General features: G+C 46.4%; 1 protein-coding gene across 4 annotated transcripts in view; it reads left to right on the top strand.

Moving 5' to 3' along the window:
• The window catches only part of LOC110490919 (disco-interacting protein 2 homolog C), a 38482-nt gene extending 19173 nt beyond the window's left edge, over positions 1 to 19309 (top strand). For 2 of the 4 annotated variants that reach the window (XM_036943760.2, XM_036943761.2), the window contains exons 23-37: positions 1655 to 1755; positions 1882 to 1962; positions 2919 to 3042; positions 3202 to 3323; positions 3756 to 3867; positions 4469 to 4578; positions 5088 to 5218; positions 5352 to 5520; positions 10260 to 10430; positions 10613 to 10674; positions 10753 to 10810; positions 15869 to 15943; positions 16081 to 16255; positions 16634 to 16757; positions 16894 to 19309. In XM_036943760.2, coding sequence (XP_036799655.1) covers positions 1655 to 1755; positions 1882 to 1962; positions 2919 to 3042; positions 3202 to 3323; positions 3756 to 3867; positions 4469 to 4578; positions 5088 to 5218; positions 5352 to 5520; positions 10260 to 10430; positions 10613 to 10674; positions 10753 to 10810; positions 15869 to 15943; positions 16081 to 16255; positions 16634 to 16757; positions 16894 to 17146 — 1868 coding nt within the window. In that variant the 3' untranslated portion in view covers positions 17147 to 19309. The remainder of the gene's footprint in view (positions 1 to 1654; positions 1756 to 1881; positions 1963 to 2918; positions 3043 to 3201; positions 3324 to 3755; positions 3868 to 4468; positions 4579 to 5087; positions 5219 to 5351; positions 5521 to 10259; positions 10431 to 10612; positions 10675 to 10752; positions 10811 to 15868; positions 15944 to 16080; positions 16256 to 16633; positions 16758 to 16893) is intronic. The other 2 variants (XM_090199317.1, XM_090199318.1) reach the window with 1 other exon arrangement.
• The last annotated feature ends 1740 nt before the right edge of the window (positions 19310 to 21049 follow it).

Genomic DNA, 21049 nt, shown 5'->3' with positions numbered 1-21049 from the left:
AGGCTTCTAATGTTAACATGCATGAAACCAAGGCTTTTACGATTAGAGAAGTCAACAAATGAGAGCGCCTGGGGCATGGTAGTGGAGCTAGGCACTGCAGGGCCTGGATTCACCTCTACATCACCAGAGGAGCAGAGGAGGAGTAGGATAAGGGTACGGCTAAAGGCTATAAGAGCTGGTTGTCTCGTGTGTTCAGAACAGAGACTAAAAGGAGCAGGTTTCTGGGCGCGGTAGAATAGATTCAATGCATAATATACAGACAAGTTATGGTAGGATGTGAGTACAGTGGAGGTGAACCTAGGCATTGAGTGACGATGAGAGAGGTATTGTCTCTAGAGACATTAATTAAACCAGGTGAGGTCACTGCATGTGTGGGAGGTGGGACAAGAGGGTTAGCTGAGGCATATTGAGCAGGGCTGGAGGCTCTACAGTGAAATAAGACAATAATCACTAACCAGAACAGCAATGGACAAGGCATATTGACATTAGGGAGAGGCATGCGTAGAAGAGTGATCATTGGGTCCAGTGAGTAGCTGGGTGGGCTGGAGACACAGCGATTCAGACAGCTAGCGGGCCGGGGCTAGCAGAAGGGCCTTAGAGGGACACCACAACAGGAGAAGTCTGTTGTAGCCCCTTCGTGCGGTTACGTCAGCAGACCAGTCGTGATGGATCAGCAGGGGTCCGTGTAGTTAAAGGGTCCAGGCCAATTGAAAAAACAGGTATTGTAGCCCCAAAAATTGTCTGATGGACCTCTTAAGCGAACAGTCCAGTATGTTCTAGACACCTAGCGGGCCGTGGCTAGCAGGCTAGCAGATTGGCATTCCGGGGACATCGGGACGGAGGAGCCTGTTGAAAAAAACCCTCGGCCGTATTATGTCGGTAGTCCAGTCGTGATGGATCGGCGGGGCTCCGTATCGGCAATAAAAGGGGTCCAGGCCAATTGGCAAAATAGATATTGTAGCCCAAGGAGTGGCTGATGGACCTCTTTGGCTAGCCGGGAGATGGGCCTAGCATAGGCTAGCTCCAGGCTAATTGGTGCTTGCTTCGGGACAGAGACGTTAGCCAGGAGAACCCAATCGGATAGCAGCTATCTAGCTGCGATGATCCAGGTGAAGAGGTTCAGAGCTTGCGGTAGGTATCTAGGGATATGGAGAAAACTATGTCCGATAAGCTCTGGGTTGAATCGCGTTGTGCAGACTGGCAGGAGTTGTCCGGGCTAAAGGTTAACTAATGACTGCTAGCAGTGGTTAGCTGACTACTAGCTAGTAGCTAGTTAGCTGGCTAGCTTCTGTTGGGGGTTCCGGTTCTAGAGTAAAAATAATAGCAGATAAATACCACATTGGGTGAAGTGGGTTGCAGGAGAGTGTGTTGAGGTTGGGGTTAAGAAAAATATTTGTAAAAATATGTGAAGAAAAAAGATATATACACAGGACACGACAAGACAAAGACAAAGACAAAAGACGCCTGACTGCTACACCATTTGGAATGAAAATGGATTTAGAATTTAGTGAACGATGAGGAGCAACTTTGCCGGAAACCTGAAGAACATTGTTAGCTCTTATAGCTCTCAAGCTGCTTGTTGTATCTGGTCATTCAAATCATGTTTTGGATGTGTCCTGACCTCGTGTGTGTGTGTGTTGTGTGTGTGTTGTAGAGATTGGCCCTGCCTCTGTGATGGTGGGGAACCTGGTGTCTGGGAAGAGGATCGCTATGGCCAGTGGCAGAGACCTGGGACAAACTGATGACAATGACCAGGTAACACATCGTTTGTGTATTTCTTCCCCCTGACATACACACTGGATTTTATAATGTGTTTTAAACTGTGATGGATTATAGTTATTACACAGTCTGTGATGGCATATCATGTTGTGTGTTCTGTAGTTCCTGTTCCTGTCAGAGGTTCTGCAGTGGAGATCTCAGACTACGCCTGAACACATCCTCTACACACTGCTTAGCTCCCGGGTAACACATACACGCACGCACACACACACACACACACACACACACGCGCGCGCGCACGCGCACATACACACACAGCAGTGGAGGCTGGTGGGAGGAGCTATAGGATGACAGGCTCATTTTAATGGCTGAAATGGAGTAAAAAGGAACAGAGTCAAATATGTGGTTTCTATATGTTTGATGTGTTTGATACCGTTCCATGAATTCCATTCCAGCCTTTACAATGAGCCTGTCCTCCTATAGCTCCTCCCACCAGCCTCCACTGACACACACACACACACACACACACACACACACACACACACACACACACACACACACACTTATGCCATGGATGTTTACGAACTCTGAATGTTTACGAACTCTGATTGGACTCAGATTGTTACAGACTCTGATTGGACTCTGATTGTTAAGGACTCTGATTGGACTCTGATTGTTACGGACTCTGATTGGACTCTGATTGTTACAGACTCAGATTGTTACGGACTCTGATTGGAATCTGATTGTTAAGGACTCTGATTGTTACGGACTCTGATTGTTTACGGACTCTGATTGGACTGATTGTTATGGACTCTGATTGTTAGACTCTGATTGTTACGGACTCTGATTGTTACAGACTCAGATTGTTACGGACTCTGATTTTTACGGACTCTGATTGGACTCAGATTGTTACGGACTCTGATTTTTACGGACTCTGATTGGACTCAGATTGTTACAGACTCAGATTGTTACGGACTCTGATTGTTACAGACTCTGATTGTTACGGACTCTGATTGGACTGATTGTTATGGACTCCGATTGTTACAGACTAAGATTGTTACGGACTCTGATTGTTACAGACTCAGATTGTTAAGGACTCTGATTATTACGGACTCTGATTGGACTGATTGTTATGGACTCTGATTGTTACGGACTCTGATTGGAATCTGATTGCGCTCTATCACTCCATCTTTCTCTAGGGAGCGGTGTCTAGTTCTCTGACATGTCTTCAGCTCCATAAGAGGGCAGAGAGAGTTGCTGCTCTGCTGCTGGAGAGAGGAGGACTACAGGAGGGAGACCACATAGCACTGGTCTACCCACCAGGTAACACACACGCACGCACGCGCACACACACACACACACACACACACACACACACACACACACACACACACACACACACACACACACACACACACACACACACAGCATATGTGTACACCCAAATACACTTTTCACTTCTCTCTCCTATGTGTGTTTCAGGTATAGACCTAATTGCAGCGTTCTACGGTTGTCTGTATGCTGGCTGTGTTCCTATCACGGTCCGACCGCCCCACCCACAGAACATCTCAACCACACTGCCCACGGTCAAGATGATCGTAGAGGTGAGAGGTCAACGACTGTGGTAAACTAGAGGTCAATACTGCCCAGGCAACCGGTAGAGAGGAGATAGAAGAATAAGAGAATGTAGTAGCATATCTCTCTCTCTCCATCTATCTCCCTCTCTCTCTCTCTCTCTCTCTCTCTCTCTCTCTCTCTCTCTCTCCATCTATCTCTCTCTCATCTATCTCTCTCTCATCTATCTCTCTTCATCTACCTCTCTCTCTTCATCTATCTATTTCTCTCTTCATCTATCTATCTCTCTTGTCATCTCTCTCTTCCTTCATCCATCTCTCTCTCTTCATCTATCTCTCTCTCATCTATCTCTCTCCCTCTTCATCAATCTCTTTCTCTCCCTTCATCTACGTATCTCTCTCTCTCTCTCTCTCTCTGCATCTATTTTCTCTCTCCCTTCATCTATCGCTCTCTCCCTCCAGGTCAGTCGTTCGGCCTGTGTGATGACCACAGCGGTCATCTGTAAGCTGCTGCGGTCCAAGGAGGCGGTCGCTACAGTTGACATCAGGAACTGGCCTCCCGTCCTGGACACAGGTCAGCCCTGACCACATGTACTGAATCTGTCAGGCTGTTCGCTGGATGTTTGTACTGTATCTATCAGAATGTTAGCTGGATGTTTGTACTGTATCTATCAGGCTGTTTGCTAGATGTTTGTACTGTATCTATCAGAATGTTAGCTGGATGTTTGTACTGGTGTATAACTCAATCAATCAATCAAATGTATTTATAAAGCCCTTCTTATATCAGCTGATATCTCAGTGCTGTACAGAAACTCAGCCTAAAACCCCAAACAGCAAGCAATGCAGGTGTAGAAGTACGGTGGCTAGGAAAAACTCCCTAGAAAGGCCGGAACCTAGGATGAAACCTAGAGAGGAACCAGGCGAAAGGGGTGGACAGTCCTCTTCTGACTGTGCCAGGTGGAGATTATAACAGAACATGGCCAAGATGTTCAAACGTTCATAGATGACCAGCAGGGTCAAATAATAATAATTACAGTGGTTGTAGAGGGTGCAACAGGTCAGCACCTCTGGAGTAAATGTCAATTGGATCTTCATAGCCGATCATTCAGAGTATCTCTACTGCTCCTGCTGTCTCTAGAGAGTCTGTCTCTAACTGAATATTATTGTGTTATCAGATGACCTGCCAAAGAAGAAGTCTCCAGCGCTGTTTAAGCCCTGTAACCCTGATGCCCTGGCCTACCTGGACTTCAGTGTGTCCACTACTGGCATGCTGGCTGGAGTACAGGTAACATTAAGCCCTAACCTCTGACCCCTAACCTCTGTTCTGACCTTTAACCCTACCTGGACTTCAGTGTGTCCACTACTGGCATGCTGGCTGGAGTACAGGTAACATTAAGCCCTAACCTCTGACCCCTAACCCCCGTTCTGACCTTTAACCCTACCTGGACTTCAGTGTGTCCACTACTGGCATGCTGGCTGGAGTACAGGTAACATTAAGCCCTAACCTCTGACCCCTAACCCCTGTTCTGACCTTTAATCCTACCTGGACTTCAGTGTGTCCACTACTGGCATGCTGGCTGGAGTACAGGTAACATTAAGCCCTAACCTCTGACCTCCATCCCTGACTTTTATCCCCTGTTTTTTTCTGGTTGCTAACATGGTGTGTGTGTGTGTGTGTGTGTGTGTGTGTGTGTGTGTGTGTGTGTGTGTGTGTGTGTGTGTGTGTGTGTGTGTGTGTGTGTGTGTGTGTGTGTGTGTCTGTGTGTGTGTGTGTGTGTGTGTGTGTGTGTGTAGATATCCCATAATGCAGTGGGAGCGTTCTGTCGGTCGGTGAAGCTGCAGTGTGAACTGTATCCCTCCAGAGAGGTAGCAATCTGTCTCGACCCCTACTGTGGCCTGGGCTTCGTCCTCTGGTGTCTCTGCAGGTACACACACACACAACCGTAACACATGCACAGAGGCACGCATGCACAAACACATACACACACACACCAATTCAACAACAGTTTCAATATCCAACAACTGACTTCCCTTTCTAACCTTTAACTCTCTCTTCAGTGTGTACAGTGGCCATCAGTCGATCCTGATCCCTCCAGTAGAGTTGGAGTCTAACCCAGCCCTGTGGCTGCTCGCTGTCAGCCAGCTCCGAGTCAGAGACACCTTCTGTTCCTACAGCGTCATGGAGCTCTGCACTAAAGGACTGGGCCTGCAGACAGAGGCACTGAAGGTACACACACGCTAGTGTTCTCACCACACACGCGCTAGAGTTCTCATCAAACACACGCTAGAGTTCTCACCACACACACACTAGAGTTCCCATTGCACACACACTAGAGTTCCCATTGCACACACGCTAGAGTTCTCATCAAACACACGCTAGAGTTCTCACCACACACACACTAGGGTTCCCATTGCACACGCGCTAGAGTTCTCATCAAACACACGCTAGAGTTCTCACCACACACACACTAGGGTTCCCATTGCACACGCGCTAGAGTTCTCATCAAACACACGCTAGAGTTCTCATCACACACACGCTAGGGTTCCCATTGCACACGCGCTAGAGTTCTCACCACACACACGCTAGAGTTCTCACCACACACACGCTAGAGTTCTCACCGCACACACGCTAGAGTTCCCATTGCACACACGCTAGAGTTCCCATTGCACACACGCTAGAGTTCTCATCAAACACACGCTAGAGTTCTCACCACACACACGCTAGAGTTCCCATTGCACACATGCTAGAGTTCTCATCAAACACACGCTAGAGTTCTCACCACACACACGCTAGAGTTCTCACCACACACACACTAGAGTTCTCACTGCACACACGCTAGAGTTCTCATCAAACACACGCTAGAGTTCTCACCATACACACGCTAGAGTTACCATTGCACACACGCTAGAGTTCTCATCAAACACACGCTAGAGTTCTCACCACACACGCGCTAGAGTTCCCATCGTACACGCGCTAGTGTTCTCACCACACACATGCTAGAGTTCTCACCACACACACGCTAGAGTTCTCACCACACACGCGCTAGAGTTCTCATCACACACGCGCTAGAGTTCCCATTGCACACACGCTAGAGTTCTCATCACACACATGCTAGAGTTCTCACCGCACACACGCTAGAGTTCCCATTGCACACATGCTAGAGTTCTCATCAAACACACGCTAGAGTTCTCACCACACACACGCTAGAGTTCTCACCACACACACGCTAGAGTTCTCACTGCACACACGCTAGAGTTCTCATCAAACACACGCTAGAGTTCTCACCACACACACGCTAGAGTTCCCATCACACACACGCTAGAGTTCCCATTGCACACACGCTAGAGTTGTCATCAAACACACGCTAGAGTTCTCACCACACACACGCTAGAGTTACCATTGCACACACGCTAGAGTTCTCATCAAACACACGCTAGAGTTCTCACCACACACGCGCTAGAGTTCCCATCGTACACGCGCTAGTGTTCTCACCACACACATGATAGAGTTCTCACCACACACACGCTAGAGTTCTCACCACACACACGCTAGAGTTCTCACCACACACGCGCTAGAGTTCTCATCACACACGCGCTAGAGTTCTCACCGCACACACGCTAGAGTTCCCATTGCACACACGCTAGAGTTCTCATCAAACACACGCTAGAGTTCTCATCACACACACGCTAGAGTTCTCACCACACACACGCTAGAGTTCTCACCACACACGCGCTAGAGTTCTCATCACACACGCGCTAGAGTTCTCACCGCACACACGCTAGAGTTCCCATTGCACACACGCTAGAGTTCTCATCACACACACGCTAGAGTTCTCATCACACACACGCTAGAGTTCTCACCACACACGAGCTAGAGTTCCCATCATACACGCACTAGAGTTCCCATTATACACGCGCTAGAGTTCCCATTGTACACGCGCTAGAGTTCCCATCGTACACGCGCTAGAGTTCTCATCGTACACGCGCTAGAGTTCCCATCGTACACACACGCTAGAGTTCCCATCGTACACGCGCTAGAGTTCTCATCACACACATGCTAGAGTTCTCACCGCACACACGCTAGAGTTCCCATTGCACACATGCTAGAGTTCTCATCAAACACACGCTAGAGTTCTCACCACACACACGCTAGAGTTCTCACCACACACACGCTAGAGTTCTCACTGCACACACGCTAGAGTTCTCATCAAACACACGCTAGAGTTCTCACCACACACGCGCTAGAGTTGCCATTGCACACACGCTAGAGTTCTCATCACACACACGCTAGAGTTCTCACCACACACGAGCTAGAGTTCCCATCATACACGCACTAGAGTTCCCATTATACACGCACTAGAGTTCCCATTGTAGACGCGCTAGAGTTCTCACCACACACATGCTAGAGTTCTCACCACACACACGCTAGAGTTCTCACCACACACACGCTAGAGTTCTCACCACACACGCGCTAGAGTTCTCATCACACACGCGCTAGAGTTCTCACCGCACACACGCTAGAGTTCCCATTGCACACACGCTAGAGTTCTCATCAAACACACGCTAGAGTTCTCATCAAACACACGCTAGAGTTTTCACCACACACACCATAGAGTTCTAACCGCTAACACGCTAGAGTTCTCATCAAACACGCACACTAGAGTTCTCATCACACACGCGCTAGAGTTGCCATTGCACACACGCTAGAGTTCTCATCACACACACGCTAGAGTTCTCATCACACACACGCTAGAGTTCTCACCACACACGAGCTAGAGTTCCCATCATACACGCACTAGAGTTCCCATTATACACGCACTAGAGTTCCCATTGTACACGCGCTAGAGTTCCCATCGTACACGCGCTAGAGTTCTCATCGTACACGCGCTAGAGTTCCCATCGTACACACACGCTAGAGTTCCCATCGTACACGCGCTAGAGTTCTCATCACACACATGCTAGAGTTCTCACCGCACACACGCTAGAGTTCCCATTGCACACATGCTAGAGTTCTCATCAAACACACGCTAGAGTTCTCACCACACACACGCTAGAGTTCTCACCACACACACGCTAGAGTTCTCACTGCACACACGCTAGAGTTCTCATCAAACACACGCTAGAGTTCTCACCACACACGCGCTAGAGTTGCTATTGCACACACGCTAGAGTTCTCATCACACACACCTAGAGTTCTCATCACACACACGCTAGAGTTCTCACCACACACGAGCTAGAGTTCCCATCATACACGCACTAGAGTTCCCATTATACACGCACTAGAGTTCCCATTGTAGACGCGCTAGAGTTCCCATCGTACACGCGCTAGAGTTCCCATCGTACACGACCTAGAGTTCCCATTGCACACACACGCTAGAGTTCCCATCATACACACGCTAGAGTTCTCGTCTGGCCTGAAAATTTGAGCCCAGTCTTACCCAAGCCCCATTAAAGCCCGAGTCCAGGACCAGTCTGACATCACAGAAATGCAATGAGACTGAACTTAGAAAAAAAGCCTGATTTCTAGAAAACAGTATATTAATATAAACTGGTGTTGAGAACAATGCGAAGTGAGGAAACAGAGAGAGGAAAACTCACCTTAGTTATCATCAACTAAATGATGACAACATTGGAATAAATGCAATTGAAGGCATGTATGAAATGGTTGCGTATACTGAAACTCCCAAATTCTTATTCAACCGTTATTAAAGCAATAGCCGTGTGTGGTCAATGATTGGTGCATGACCCAATCAATGCAATGCACGTTTTATTCCGAAATGACTTTTGGATCAGTTATAGGTCTACTTTCAAAGGTCCAGCAAATGCATATTAGCAGGGCAGTCATATTGGGTGCATTTCATTTGTATGTATCTGCTTTAACAGATGCCATTCTGAGATGTGCTGGCTGTCGGGTCTTGTGGATCATCATTCTCCAGGATGCACTCTAGTCTATTCGTATTGCAATTTGAAACATTTCAATGACCAGTAAAATAAGTTTAATCATGGCCACTAATTTCTCTGGCCCAGCCAATATTGCAGTCTTGGCGCTGCTTGTGTCTGCTACTGAGACAGAGAGCAGTAGTAATAGGTGCGCAGATAGACAGTTTTAATTTCGTAACACGACAAGCTTGAAACCTGCCCGGCATGAATCAATTCAAATAATTTGAGGCCCGGCCGGGCCCCCTCGGGTTTGGGCTGAGAATGAGAACTCTTACACACATCCACAAACACACACAATTCAACTGCAGGGAGAACTAAACGTGCTCTTTGTAATGTCTTTGAATTGACTCAGTAAACGGTGTGTTTGTGGCCTGAGGTGTTGTGTAATTGATTGCTGATGGACAGACAGAGTTTATTTTAAGAGATTAACTTTCGCCATGGAAATCGCCATGGAAACTGGAAGCTGACTGAGACACACACAAGGAACAGATCAAGGAACAAACCGCAGCTTTATATAGTCATCAGCAGGTGGGGTGAGAGGGAGAATGAGCGGGAGGATGAGTATGATGAGAGGGAGGAGGTAGGATGATAGATGAGAGGGCGGATGAGAGGGAGGTAATGATTGAAATATTGTGTACTTATATGTAATACCCTCTCTCCTCTTTCCCTCTCCTCTTTTCCCCCTCTCTCCTCTTTCCTCTATCTTCTCTTCTCTTCACCCCTCTCTCCTCCCTCTGTTCTCTTCCCCCTCTCTCCTCCCTCTCTTCTCTTCCCCCTCTCCCCTCCCTCTGTTCTCTTCCCCCTCTCCTTCCCCTCTCTTCTCTTCCCCCTCTCCTCCCTCTCTTCTCTTCCCCCTCTCCTCCCTCTCTTCTCTTCCCCCTCTCTCCTCCCTCTTCTCTTGCCCCTCTCTTCTCTTCCCCCTCTCCTTCCCCTCTCTTCTCTTCCCCCTCTCTCCTCCCTCTCTTCTCTTCCCCCTCTCTTCCTCACTCTCTTCTCTTCCCTCTCTCTCCTCCTCTTCCTCTCCAGGCGCGAGGCCTGGACCTGTCCCGTGTGAGGGCGTGTGTCGTGGTAGCAGAGGAGAGACCCAGGATGTCTCTAACACACTCCTTCTCCAAGCTGTTTAAAGACCTGGGCCTGCACCCCCGATCTGTCAGCACAGCATTTGGCTGTAGGGTCAACCTGGCTATCTGTCTGCAGGTAAGGCTGTGTGTGTGTGTGTGTGTGTGTGTGTGTGTGTGTGTGTGTGTGTGTGTGTGTGTGTGTGTGTGTGTGTGTGTGTGTGTGTGTGTGTGTGCGTGTGCGTGCGTGCGTGCGTGCGTGTGTTTGAGTGGTTGTGCGTGTGCAACAACATGGTCACCTTGTCCTGTGATTGGTTACAGGGCACCTCCGGACCAGACCCTACTACAGTTTACGTGGACATGAGAGCTCTGCGACATGATAGGTATGTCTGCCTATCAGTCACAGCAACAACCAATCAGATCAACCAATTAACTTGAATAACAGTTTGTTTGTCTCTCAGGGTTCGGTTGGTGGAGAGAGGTTCTCCTCACAGTCTCCCTCTCATGGAGTCAGGAAAGGTGAGTCCTGTGTTATGTTTTAACATTTTGCGTCAGAAAGTTTAATGACTGAAGTAAGACTCAACTTCTAGATCTCCTAACTGTGTGGTTCAGTAAGACTCAGCTTCAAGAGCTCCTGACTGTGTGGTTCAGTAAGACTCAACTTCTAGAGCTCCTAACTGTGTGGTTCAGTAAGACTCAGCTTACAGATCTCCTGACTGTGTGGTTCAGTAAGACTCAGCTTCTAGAGCTCCTGACTGTGTGATTCAGTAAGACTCAGCTTCAAGAGCTCCTGAATGTGTGGTAAGACTCAGCTTCTAGAGCTCCTGACTGTGTGGTTCAGTAAGACTCAGCTTCTAGAGCTCCTGACTGTGTGGTTCAGTAAGACTCAGCTCCTAGAGCTCCTGACTGTGTGGTTCAGTAAGACAACTTCTAGATCACCTGACTGTGTGGTTCAGTAAGACAGTTTCTAGATCACCTGACTGTGTGGTTCAGAAAGACTTCGCTTCTAGAGCTCCTGACTGTGTGGTTCAGGAAGACTCAACTTCTAGAGCTCCTGACTGTGTGGTTCAGTAAGACTCCGCTTCTAGATCATCTGACTGTGTGGTTCAGTAAGACTTAGCTTCTAGAGCTCATGACTGTGCTGTTCAGTAAGACAGATTCTAGAGCTCCTGAATGTGTGGTTCAGTAAGACTCAACTTTTTGAGCTCCTGACTGTGTGGTTCAGTAAGACTCAGCTTCTAGAGCTCATGCCTTTGTGGTTCAGTAAGACTCTGCTTCTAGAGCTACTGACTGTGTGGTTCAGTAAGACTCCGCTTCTAGAAATCCTGACTCTTTGGTTCAGTAAGACAGCTTCTAGAGCTCCTGACTGTGTGATTCAGGAAGACCGCTTCTAGAGCTCCTGACTGTGTGGTTCAGTAAGACTCTGCTTCTAGAGCTACTGACTGTGTGGTTCAGTAAGACTCCGCTTCTAGAAATCCTGACTCTTTGGTTCAGTAAGACAGCTTCTAGAGCTCCTGACTGTGTGGTTCAGAAAGACTTAGCTTCTAGAGCTCCTGAATGTGTGGTCCAGGAAGACTCAACTTCTAGAGCTCCTGACTGTGTGGTTCAGTAAGACTCTGCTTCTAGATCTCATGACTGTGTGGTTCAGTAAGACTCAGCTTCTAGAACTCCTGACTGTGTGGTTCAGTAAGACTCCGCTTCTATAGCTCCTAACTGTGTGGATCAGGAAGACCGCTTCTAGAGCTCCTGACTGTGTGGTCCAGTAAGACTCAGCTTCTAGAGCTCCTGACTGTGTGGTTCAGTAAGACTCAGTTTACAGATCTCCTGACTGTGTGGTTCAGTAAGACTCAGCTTCTAGAGCTCCTGACTGTGTGATTCAGTAAGACTCAGCTTCAAGAGCTCCTGACTGTGTGGTAAGACTCAGCTTCTAGAGCTCCTGACTGTGTGGTTCATTAAGACTCAGCTTCTAGAGCGCCTGACTGTGTGGTTCAGTAAGACTCAGCTTCTAGAGCTCCTGACTTGTAGGTTCAGTAAGACAGCTTCTAAAGCTCCTGACTGTGTGTTTCAGTAAGACTCCGCTTCTAGATCATCTGACTGTGTGGTTCAGTAAGACTTAGCTTCTAGAGCTCATGACTGTGCTGTTCAGTAAGACAGATTCTAGAGCTCCTGAATGTGTGGTTCAGTAAGACTCAACTTTTTGAGCTCCTGACTGTGTGGTTCAGTAAGACTCAGCTTCTAGAGCTCATGCCTTTGTGGTTCAGTAAGACTCAGCTTCTATAGCTCCTGACTGTGTGATTCAGGAAGACCGCTTCTAGAGCTCCTGACTGTGTGGTTCAGTAAGACTCTGCTTCTAGAGCTACTGACTGTGTGGTTCAGTAAGACTCCGCTTCTAGAAATCCTGACTCTTTGGTTCAGTAAGACAGCTTCTAGAGCTCCTGACTGTGTGGTTCAGAAAGACTTAGCTTCTAGAGCTCCTGACTGTGTGGTTCAGGAAGACTCAACTTCTAGAGCTCCTGACTGTGTGGTTCAGTAAGACTCAGCTTCTAGATCTCATGACTGTGTGGTTCAGTAAGACTCAGCTTCTAGAACTCCTGACTGTGTGGTTCAGTAAGACTCCGCTTCTATAGCTCCTAACTGTGAGGATCAGGAAGACCGCTTCTAGAGCTCCTGACTGTGTGGTCCAGTAAGACTCAGCTTCTAGAGCTCCTGACTGTGTGGTTCAGTAAGACTCCGCTTCTAGAGATCCTGACTCTTTGGTTCAGTAAGACAGCTTCTAGATCACCTGACTGTGTGGTTCAGTAAGACAGCTTCTAGATCACCTGACTGTGTGGTTCAGAAAGACTTCGCTTCTAGAGCTCCTGACTGTGTGGTTCAGGAAGACTCAACTTCTAGATCTCCTGACTGTGTGGTTCAGTAAGACTCAGCTTCTAGAGCTCATGCCTTTGTGGTTCCGTAAGACTCAGCTTCTAGAGCTCATGCCTGTGTTGTTCAGTAAGACTCCGCTTCTAGAGCTCCTGACTTGTAGGTTCAGTAAGACAGCTTCTAAAGCTCCTGACTGTGTGTTTCAGTAAGACTCCGCTTCTAGATCATCTGACTGTGTGGATCAGTAAGACTTAGCTTCTAGAGCTCATGACTGTGCTGTTCAGTAAGACAGCTTCTAGAGCTCCTGAATGTGTGGTTCAGTAAGACTCAACTTTTTGAGCTCCTGACTGTGTGGTTCAGTAAGACTCAGCTTCTAGAGCTCATGCCTTTGTGGTTCAGTAAGACTCAGCTTCTATAGCTCCTGACTGTGTGATTCAGGAAGACCGCTTCTAGAGCTCCTGACTGTGTGTTTCAGTAAGACTCTGCTTCTAGAGCTACTGACTGTGTGGTTCAGTAAGACTCCGCTTCTAGAAATCCTGACTCTTTGGTTCAGTAAGACAGCTTCTAGAGCTCCTGACTGTGTGGTTCAGAAAGACTTAGCTTCTAGAGCTTCTGACTGTGTGGTTCAGGAAGACTCAACTTCTAGAGCTCCTGACTGTGTGGTTCAGTAAGACTCAGCTTCTAGATCTCATGACTGTGTGGTTCAGTAAGACTCAGCTTCTAGAGCTCCTGACTGTGTGGTTCAGTAAGACTCCGCTTCTATAGCTCCTAACTGTGTGGTTCAGGAAGACCGCTTCTAGAGCTCCTGACTGTGTGGTCCAGTAAGACTCAGCTTCTAGAGCTCCTGACTGTGTGGTTCAGTAAGACTCCGCTTCTAGAGATCCTGACTCTTTGGTTCAGTAAGACAGCTTCTAGATCACCTGACTGTGTGGTTCAGTAAGACAGCTTCTAGATCACCTGACTGTGTGGTTCAGAAAGACTTTGCTTCTAGAGCTCCTGACTGTGTGGTCCAGTAAGACTCAGCTTCTAGAGCTCCTGACTGTGTGGTTCAGTAAGACTCCGCTTCTAGAGATCCTGACTCTTTGGTTCAGTAAGACAGCTTCTAGATCACCTGACTGTGTGGTTCAGTAAGACAGCTTCTAGATCACCTGACTGTGTGGTTCAGAAAGATTTCACTTCTAGAGCTCCTGACTGTGTGGTTAAGGAAGACTCAACTTCTAGATCTCCTGACTGTGTGGTTCAGTAAGACTCAGCTTCTAGAGCTCATGACTGTGTGGTTCAGTAAGACTCAGCTTCTAGAGCTCCTGACTGTGTGGTTCAGTAAGACTCCGCTTCTATAGCTCCTAACTGTGTGGTTCAGGAAGACCGCTTCTAGAGCTCCTGACTGTGTGGTCCAGTAAGACTCAGCTTCTAGAGCTCCTGACTGTGTGGTTCAGTAAGACTCCGCTTCTAGAGATCCTGACTCTTTGGTTCAGTAAGACAGCTTCTAGATCACCTGACTGTGTGGTTCAGTAAGACAGCTTCTAGATCACCTGACTGTGTGGTTCAGAAAGACTTTGCTTCTAGAGCTCCTGACTGTGTGGTCCAGTAAGACTCAGCTTCTAGAGCTCCTGACTGTGTGGTTCAGTAAGACTCCGCTTCTAGAGATCCTGACTCTTTGGTTCAGTAAGACAGCTTCTAGATCACCTGACTGTGTGGTTCAGTAAGACAGCTTCTAGATCACCTGACTGTGTGGTTCAGAAAGACTTTGCTTCTAGAGCTCCTGACTGTGTGGTCCAGTAAGACTCAGCTTCTAGAGCTCCTGACTGTGTGGTTCAGTAAGACTCCGCTTCTAGAGATCCTGACTCTTTGGTTCAGTAAGACAGCTTCTAGATCACCTGACTGTGTGGTTCAGTAAGACAGCTTCTAGATCACCTGACTGTGTGGTTCAGAAAGACTTCACTTCTAGAGCTCCTGACTGTGTGGTTCAGGAAGACTCAACTTCTAGATCTCCTGACTGTGTGGTTCAGTAAGACTCAGCTTCTAGAGCTCATGCCTTTGTGGTTCCGTAAGACTCAGCTTCTAGAGCTCATGCCTGTGTTGTTCAGTAAGACTCCGCTTCTAGAGCTCCTGACTTGTAGGTTCAGTAAGACAGCTTCTAAAGCTCCTGACTGTGTGTTTCAGTAAGACTCCGCTTCTAGATCATCTGACTGTGTGGTTCAGTAAGACTTAGCTTCTAGAGCTCATGACTGTGCTGTTCAGTAAGACAGCTTCTAGAGCTCCTGAATGTGTGGTTCAGTAAGACTCAACTTTTTGAGCTCCTGACTGTGTGGTTCAGTAAGACTCAGCTTCTAGAGCTCCTGACTGTGTGGTTCAGTAAGACTCCGCTTCTAGAGATCCTGACTCTTTGGTTCAGTAACACTCAGCTTCTAGAAGTTTTGGCTGTGTTGTTTAGTAAGACTCATTTTCTAGAGCTCCTGAATTTGTGGTTCAGTAAGACTCAGCTTCTAGAGCTAATGACTGTGTGGTTCAGTAAGACAGCTTCTAGATCCCCTGTCTGTGTGGTTCAGTAAGACAGCTTCTAGATCTCCTGTCTGTGTGGTTCAGTAAGACTCAGCTTCTATAGCTCCCGACTGTGTTGTTCGGCTGCAGCTCTCTACAGATAGACCAAAATATCTCATATATGCTTTACGTGGAGAAGGAAGCATTGTAGCGTAATTATGGTTACTGTTTCAGATCCTACCTGGTGTCCGCATCATCATCGCCAACCCAGAGACCAAGGGACCCCTGGGAGACTCCCACCTAGGAGAGGTCAGCATATACACACAAACTGATTGATTTAATAAACTTGTTTCATGATTTTATGTTACCCCAGTGAAGATGCTAGAGAGAGAGAGAGATCATTTTAAATGAATTTCAATCTCTCTCTCTTCCCCTCCCTTCTCTAGATCTGGGTGCACAGTGCCCATAATGGCAGTGGATATTACAGTGGTTATGGAGAGGAGGTCCTTCAGTCTGATCACTTCACCTCCAGACTCAGCTTCGGCGACACGTCCACCGTCTGGGCTCGCACCGGATACCTGGGCTTCTTACGACGTACTGAACTCACTGATGCCAGTGGAGGTATATACACACACACACACACACACACACACACACACACACACACACACACTAACACACACACACACACACACTAACACACACACACACACACACACACACACACTAACACACACACACACACACACACACACACACACACACTAACACACACACACTAACACACACACACTAACACACACACACACACACACACACACACACTAACACACACACACTAACACACACACACACACACACTAACACACACACACTAACACACACACACACACACACACACACACACACACACACAAAAACACACATAAAAACATGTACAGACGAATATTGTTCACGCACAGACATACACACACACCTTTCTCTGTGTTCCGTCCCCAGAGAGACATGATGCGCTGTATGTGGTGGGCGCGTTGGAGGAGGCCATGGAGCTGAGGGGGATGAGGTATCATCCTATAGACATCGAGACCTCCGTTATCAGGACGCACCAGAGCATCATGGAATGGTACGTCACTATACATCTGAAACAACACAAAAGCTGTTCCTGTTTCTCTTCTTTATATAGGTAGAACCACTATAGTTCCAAATGACTCGTGTGTGTGTGTGTGTGTGTGTGTGTGTGTGTGTGTGTTGTGCCACAGTGCTGTGTTTCCCTGGACTAACCTGCTGGTAGTTGTGGTGGAACTAGAAGGCTCGGAGCAGGAAGCCCTGGACCTGGTTCCCATGGTGACCAAGGCGGTGCTGGAAGAGCATTACCTCATCGTTGGTGTCGTTGTGGTAACGGACATCGGGGTGATCCCCATCAACTCTCGCGGGGAGAAGCAGCGCATGCATCTCCGAGACGGCTTCCTACAGGACCAGCTAGACCCCATCTACGTGGCTTATAACATGTAACCCAGCCGCCCCATCCGGGGGGGTGTGGGGATGTGGGTGGATGTAAGAGAGGGGGATGTGTGTGTTAGCATGTGTGTGTATGCGTACGTGCGTGTATATCGCTGGTGTTGTTCATTGCAAATCAAGACGTACTGTATTTTTTAATCTGCACATGGTCATATGGTGTGGTGCCAGTTGTCTGTTCCTTTAGTTGTGCTGTGGTGGAGGTATGGCTGTTTCTGCACCCCCAGTTAAACCTGACACCTAGACAGGAAGTCGCTGTTCAAAGCCTTAGAGGAACACTGTGTACTGACTACACCACTGGTTGTTACCCGTTAGGAGAGAGAGAAAATATCTCTGAACATATCTGTTTTCTTCATGAAATAGACATGAAAAATTAAGTTATTAAAGTATATTGTCAGAAAAAGACAGGGGGTTCAGATTAGTGTATAAATATAAATAGTGTACATAAACAAAATGATCTATACGGCGAGAACTGAAACACACTGAGGACCTGTTATACAGCTTTCTCCACCTGCGGCGTGTGTTTGTGTGTGTGTGTGTGCGTGTGCGTGTGTGTGTGTGAATGAATGTAATACAGTTCACTCCTCTTATAAGAATCGCATACATCCTTAACGATTTCCTAAAGACAATTAACTCCTAAATGCCAAGTTAACCTGTTAGAAGTACACATTTCTATCCAACAATGTTTGACCGTTGTAAGCATTTTATTATGGTAGTATGTGATTCTACTAAGAGAGCCAAGTAAGTAGCAGAGGGAAAAAGGAGTTGTTAAGCCCAGCTCTGGACCAGAAACACAAGAGACATTCTAAATGGTAGCCTATTCCCTTTGAAGTGCACTGTTGGGACTATGGTCATAAATTGGACACTATATACCTAATAAGCCCCCGTTTGGGACGCATCCACAGTGAAGTGTGGAAACAAAAGAGATGTATTTATCAGTCATAAAATGATCACTTATGGCATTGTCTATGTTATCAACTTTTCTGTGAAAAACATAATTTCATGTTAATGTTTATTGCTATGAGTATTGTCCTAGAGGCAGAACTGAGTGGTTTTTGCTAGATGGGCCAGCTGCGAAGTCAAAATTGGCTATAATGTAAAAATTCATGAAATCAAAAATGTGCTTTTTTTGGCCTTAATTTAAGGCGAGGGTTAGGCATTAGGGTTAGCAGTGTGGTTAAGATTAGAGTTAAGGTTTAAATTCTGATTTGATTCCAGCTAGTGACCACTCTGCAGAGCTGCCTCTAGGGCAAGACTCATGATAATAAATGCCAACCTGCTAATTTTAATCAAATCAAATGACATTTTATTTGTTACATGCGCTGAATACAAAAGGTGTAGATCTTACCGTGAAATGCTTACTTACAAGCCCTTAACCAACAATGCAGTTCAAGAAGTAGAGTTTAAGAAAAAATAAACTAAAGTAACACAATAAAATTACATAACAATAACAAGGCTATATACAGGGGGTACCGGCACCGAGTCAATGTGCGGGGGCACAGGCCAGCCGAGGCAATTCGTACGTGTAGGTAGGGGTGCACCTAATGCACCTATTTGTTTACATTCAGACTCCTGAGTTTGTTTTATCATCATAATCACAACACATCTCATTTTAATTTATTTCTTCAGCTACTTTTGTCTCAGAGCTATAATATAATGCCATGTATGAAAAACATACATATCATGACGTATTTATTTGCTTATTATTCTGTACTAGAGAGTGGTGATGGTACTATTTTACATGTTTTTATTTAACCTTTATTTAACTAGGCATGTCAGTTAAGAACAAATTCTTATTTACGTTGACAGCCTACCCCGGGCCAAACCCTACCGCGGACAATGCTGGGTCAGTTGTGCGCCACCCTATGGGACTCCCAATCACGGCCGGTTGTGATACAGCCTGACTGTGTGTTAGAGAGAGAGGAGTCTTGTAGGTAGGGTTAAGCCTGGTACAGAAACTAGAGAGGTGAGAGAGACTGCATTTTGTGCATGTGCGCGTGCGTGCGTGTATTGTGTGTAAATAGTGTTGATTTTGTACGGTACAGGTGTGTGTGATTGTTTTGTACACATGATGAAAATATAAGAATGATACTTTTATAAGAACCTGCCATTGGCTCCACATCACACTATACAGTGCAATAAAGTGCTTTGATTGGTTAAGCCGTGTCTGGTGTGCTGTTATTGCTTCTAATACTTTGAGTGGTGCTCACCTGGAACTGTGAAAACAGAAAATCTAATGGGACGTCATAAATTAGGAAACATCTTTACAATACCTCCAAACCGAGTGGTTTGTCTAATTTATGCTTTGGCTACAACTTCAAGTAAAGGACCAGTGGTGTAAAGTACTTAAGTAAAAATACTTTAAAGTACTACTTAAGTAGTTTTTGGAGGTATCTGTACTTTACTATTTATTTTTTTAACAACTTTTACTCCATACATTTTCCTGACACCCAAAGTACTTGTTACATTTTGAATGCTGAGCAGGACAGGCAATAATTTGGGAATGAGTTGATAGAATATGAGTTTGAAAAATGTGATTCTCATTGGACAGGCACTTCCAAAGCTCTGAGACTATCACTCTTGTTATGACTGTCTATGATAATTTAAATAGGTTACATCAGTTTGGAATGAATAACTTCAATCAGACCCCCTCTCACCCACAGAGGGGGAAGGAAAGAACTAGTTGGGGTGAACAACTCACGTCCTGTTGTAAATCAACTGAGAAGATCCAGGCCTGTGTTCACAAAATTCACCAAAGGAATGTTCTTTGTCTCAACAGACCTTATCCTGCTGAAACTCTAACACGTTCAAAGTGAATACTGGAAAAATATTTTTAACGTAGAACATGGGGAATGGTCAGAGGCGATCTATAGAACACTAATGTAATTTTGTTATTTTGTGATGCCATTAAAAATGTTACAATGGAAATACCGTAACTTGGAAAGTATACCCACTACGTAGATGACGTTTCCATACTATGGGTTGTGCATGTAATATGAAAAATTATGTAAGTGTTTTTGTTATTAGAAGGATGTGAAGTGAGAAGCTATAAGAGGTAATTGTTTTCCGTAACAATGCACAGTGAGTAATCACCGCCCTGGAGTGAGGTCAGAGAGTGCTTCAGCATGCCAGAACTGCCCCTTTCGAGCAAAAGGTATAAATGATGCGTTAAGAAGTTAACACATTAGACCAGAAAAAGCGTGAAGCAGCAGCTACACTTTTAAAACTTTGGATCTCAAAATGAGGAGGAGACACCTCCCGGACATTTACTGGAACCGCTGATTAGCCGTTAAGTAAAGTATCTTTGAAAGCTAATTTAAGTAGGACTATCCTGTGTGTGTTTGCGTGCGTGTGTGCATGTGTGCGTGGAGATAACATCGTCACCCTGTCCTGTGATTGGTTACAGGGCACCTCCGGACCAGACCCTAATACGGTGTACGTGGACATGAGAGCTCTGCGACATGATAGGTATGTCAACTCTGTAGTTCTGTTCAGAACTACACAACAAGCCACCGGATAACTACGAAGAAGGACAACAGTAGAAGAGTTGTTGGAACCATTTCGGACAATCAGAGCCTTACAAGCCTGCCGCAAAAAGATCCAACCCCCCTTTCCAAGGCTGCTCCGTTCACCGAGAGGGCCCCGGCGAACCCAGGCATTTCACATAAATACATTCATGATTTCTTGCTCAAAGTGGGCGGCGGTTCGTGTGCAAATGATATGGTTACTGTAGGTGAGAGTAGTTTCTGAATGTAAGTAAGTGTCTCTGACCATGTTTCTCTCCCTTTCCATCTCTTCTTTAACAAGCAGCCATGTTGTTGTCATTCCGCTAGGGACCTGTTTACAGCGTATTAGTATTATGTCCCAGTCAATAACCGGTGCAGAGTGTGTGTTTATCTT

Source organism: Oncorhynchus mykiss, chromosome 15 (assembly GCF_057628025.1).
Source record: "Oncorhynchus mykiss isolate SJ-2025 chromosome 15, ASM5762802v1, whole genome shotgun sequence".
Lineage (NCBI taxonomy): Eukaryota > Metazoa > Chordata > Actinopteri > Salmoniformes > Salmonidae > Oncorhynchus > Oncorhynchus mykiss.
The sequence above is the reverse complement of the archived record's forward strand: the minus strand, read 5'-3'. Positions and strand labels throughout refer to the sequence as shown.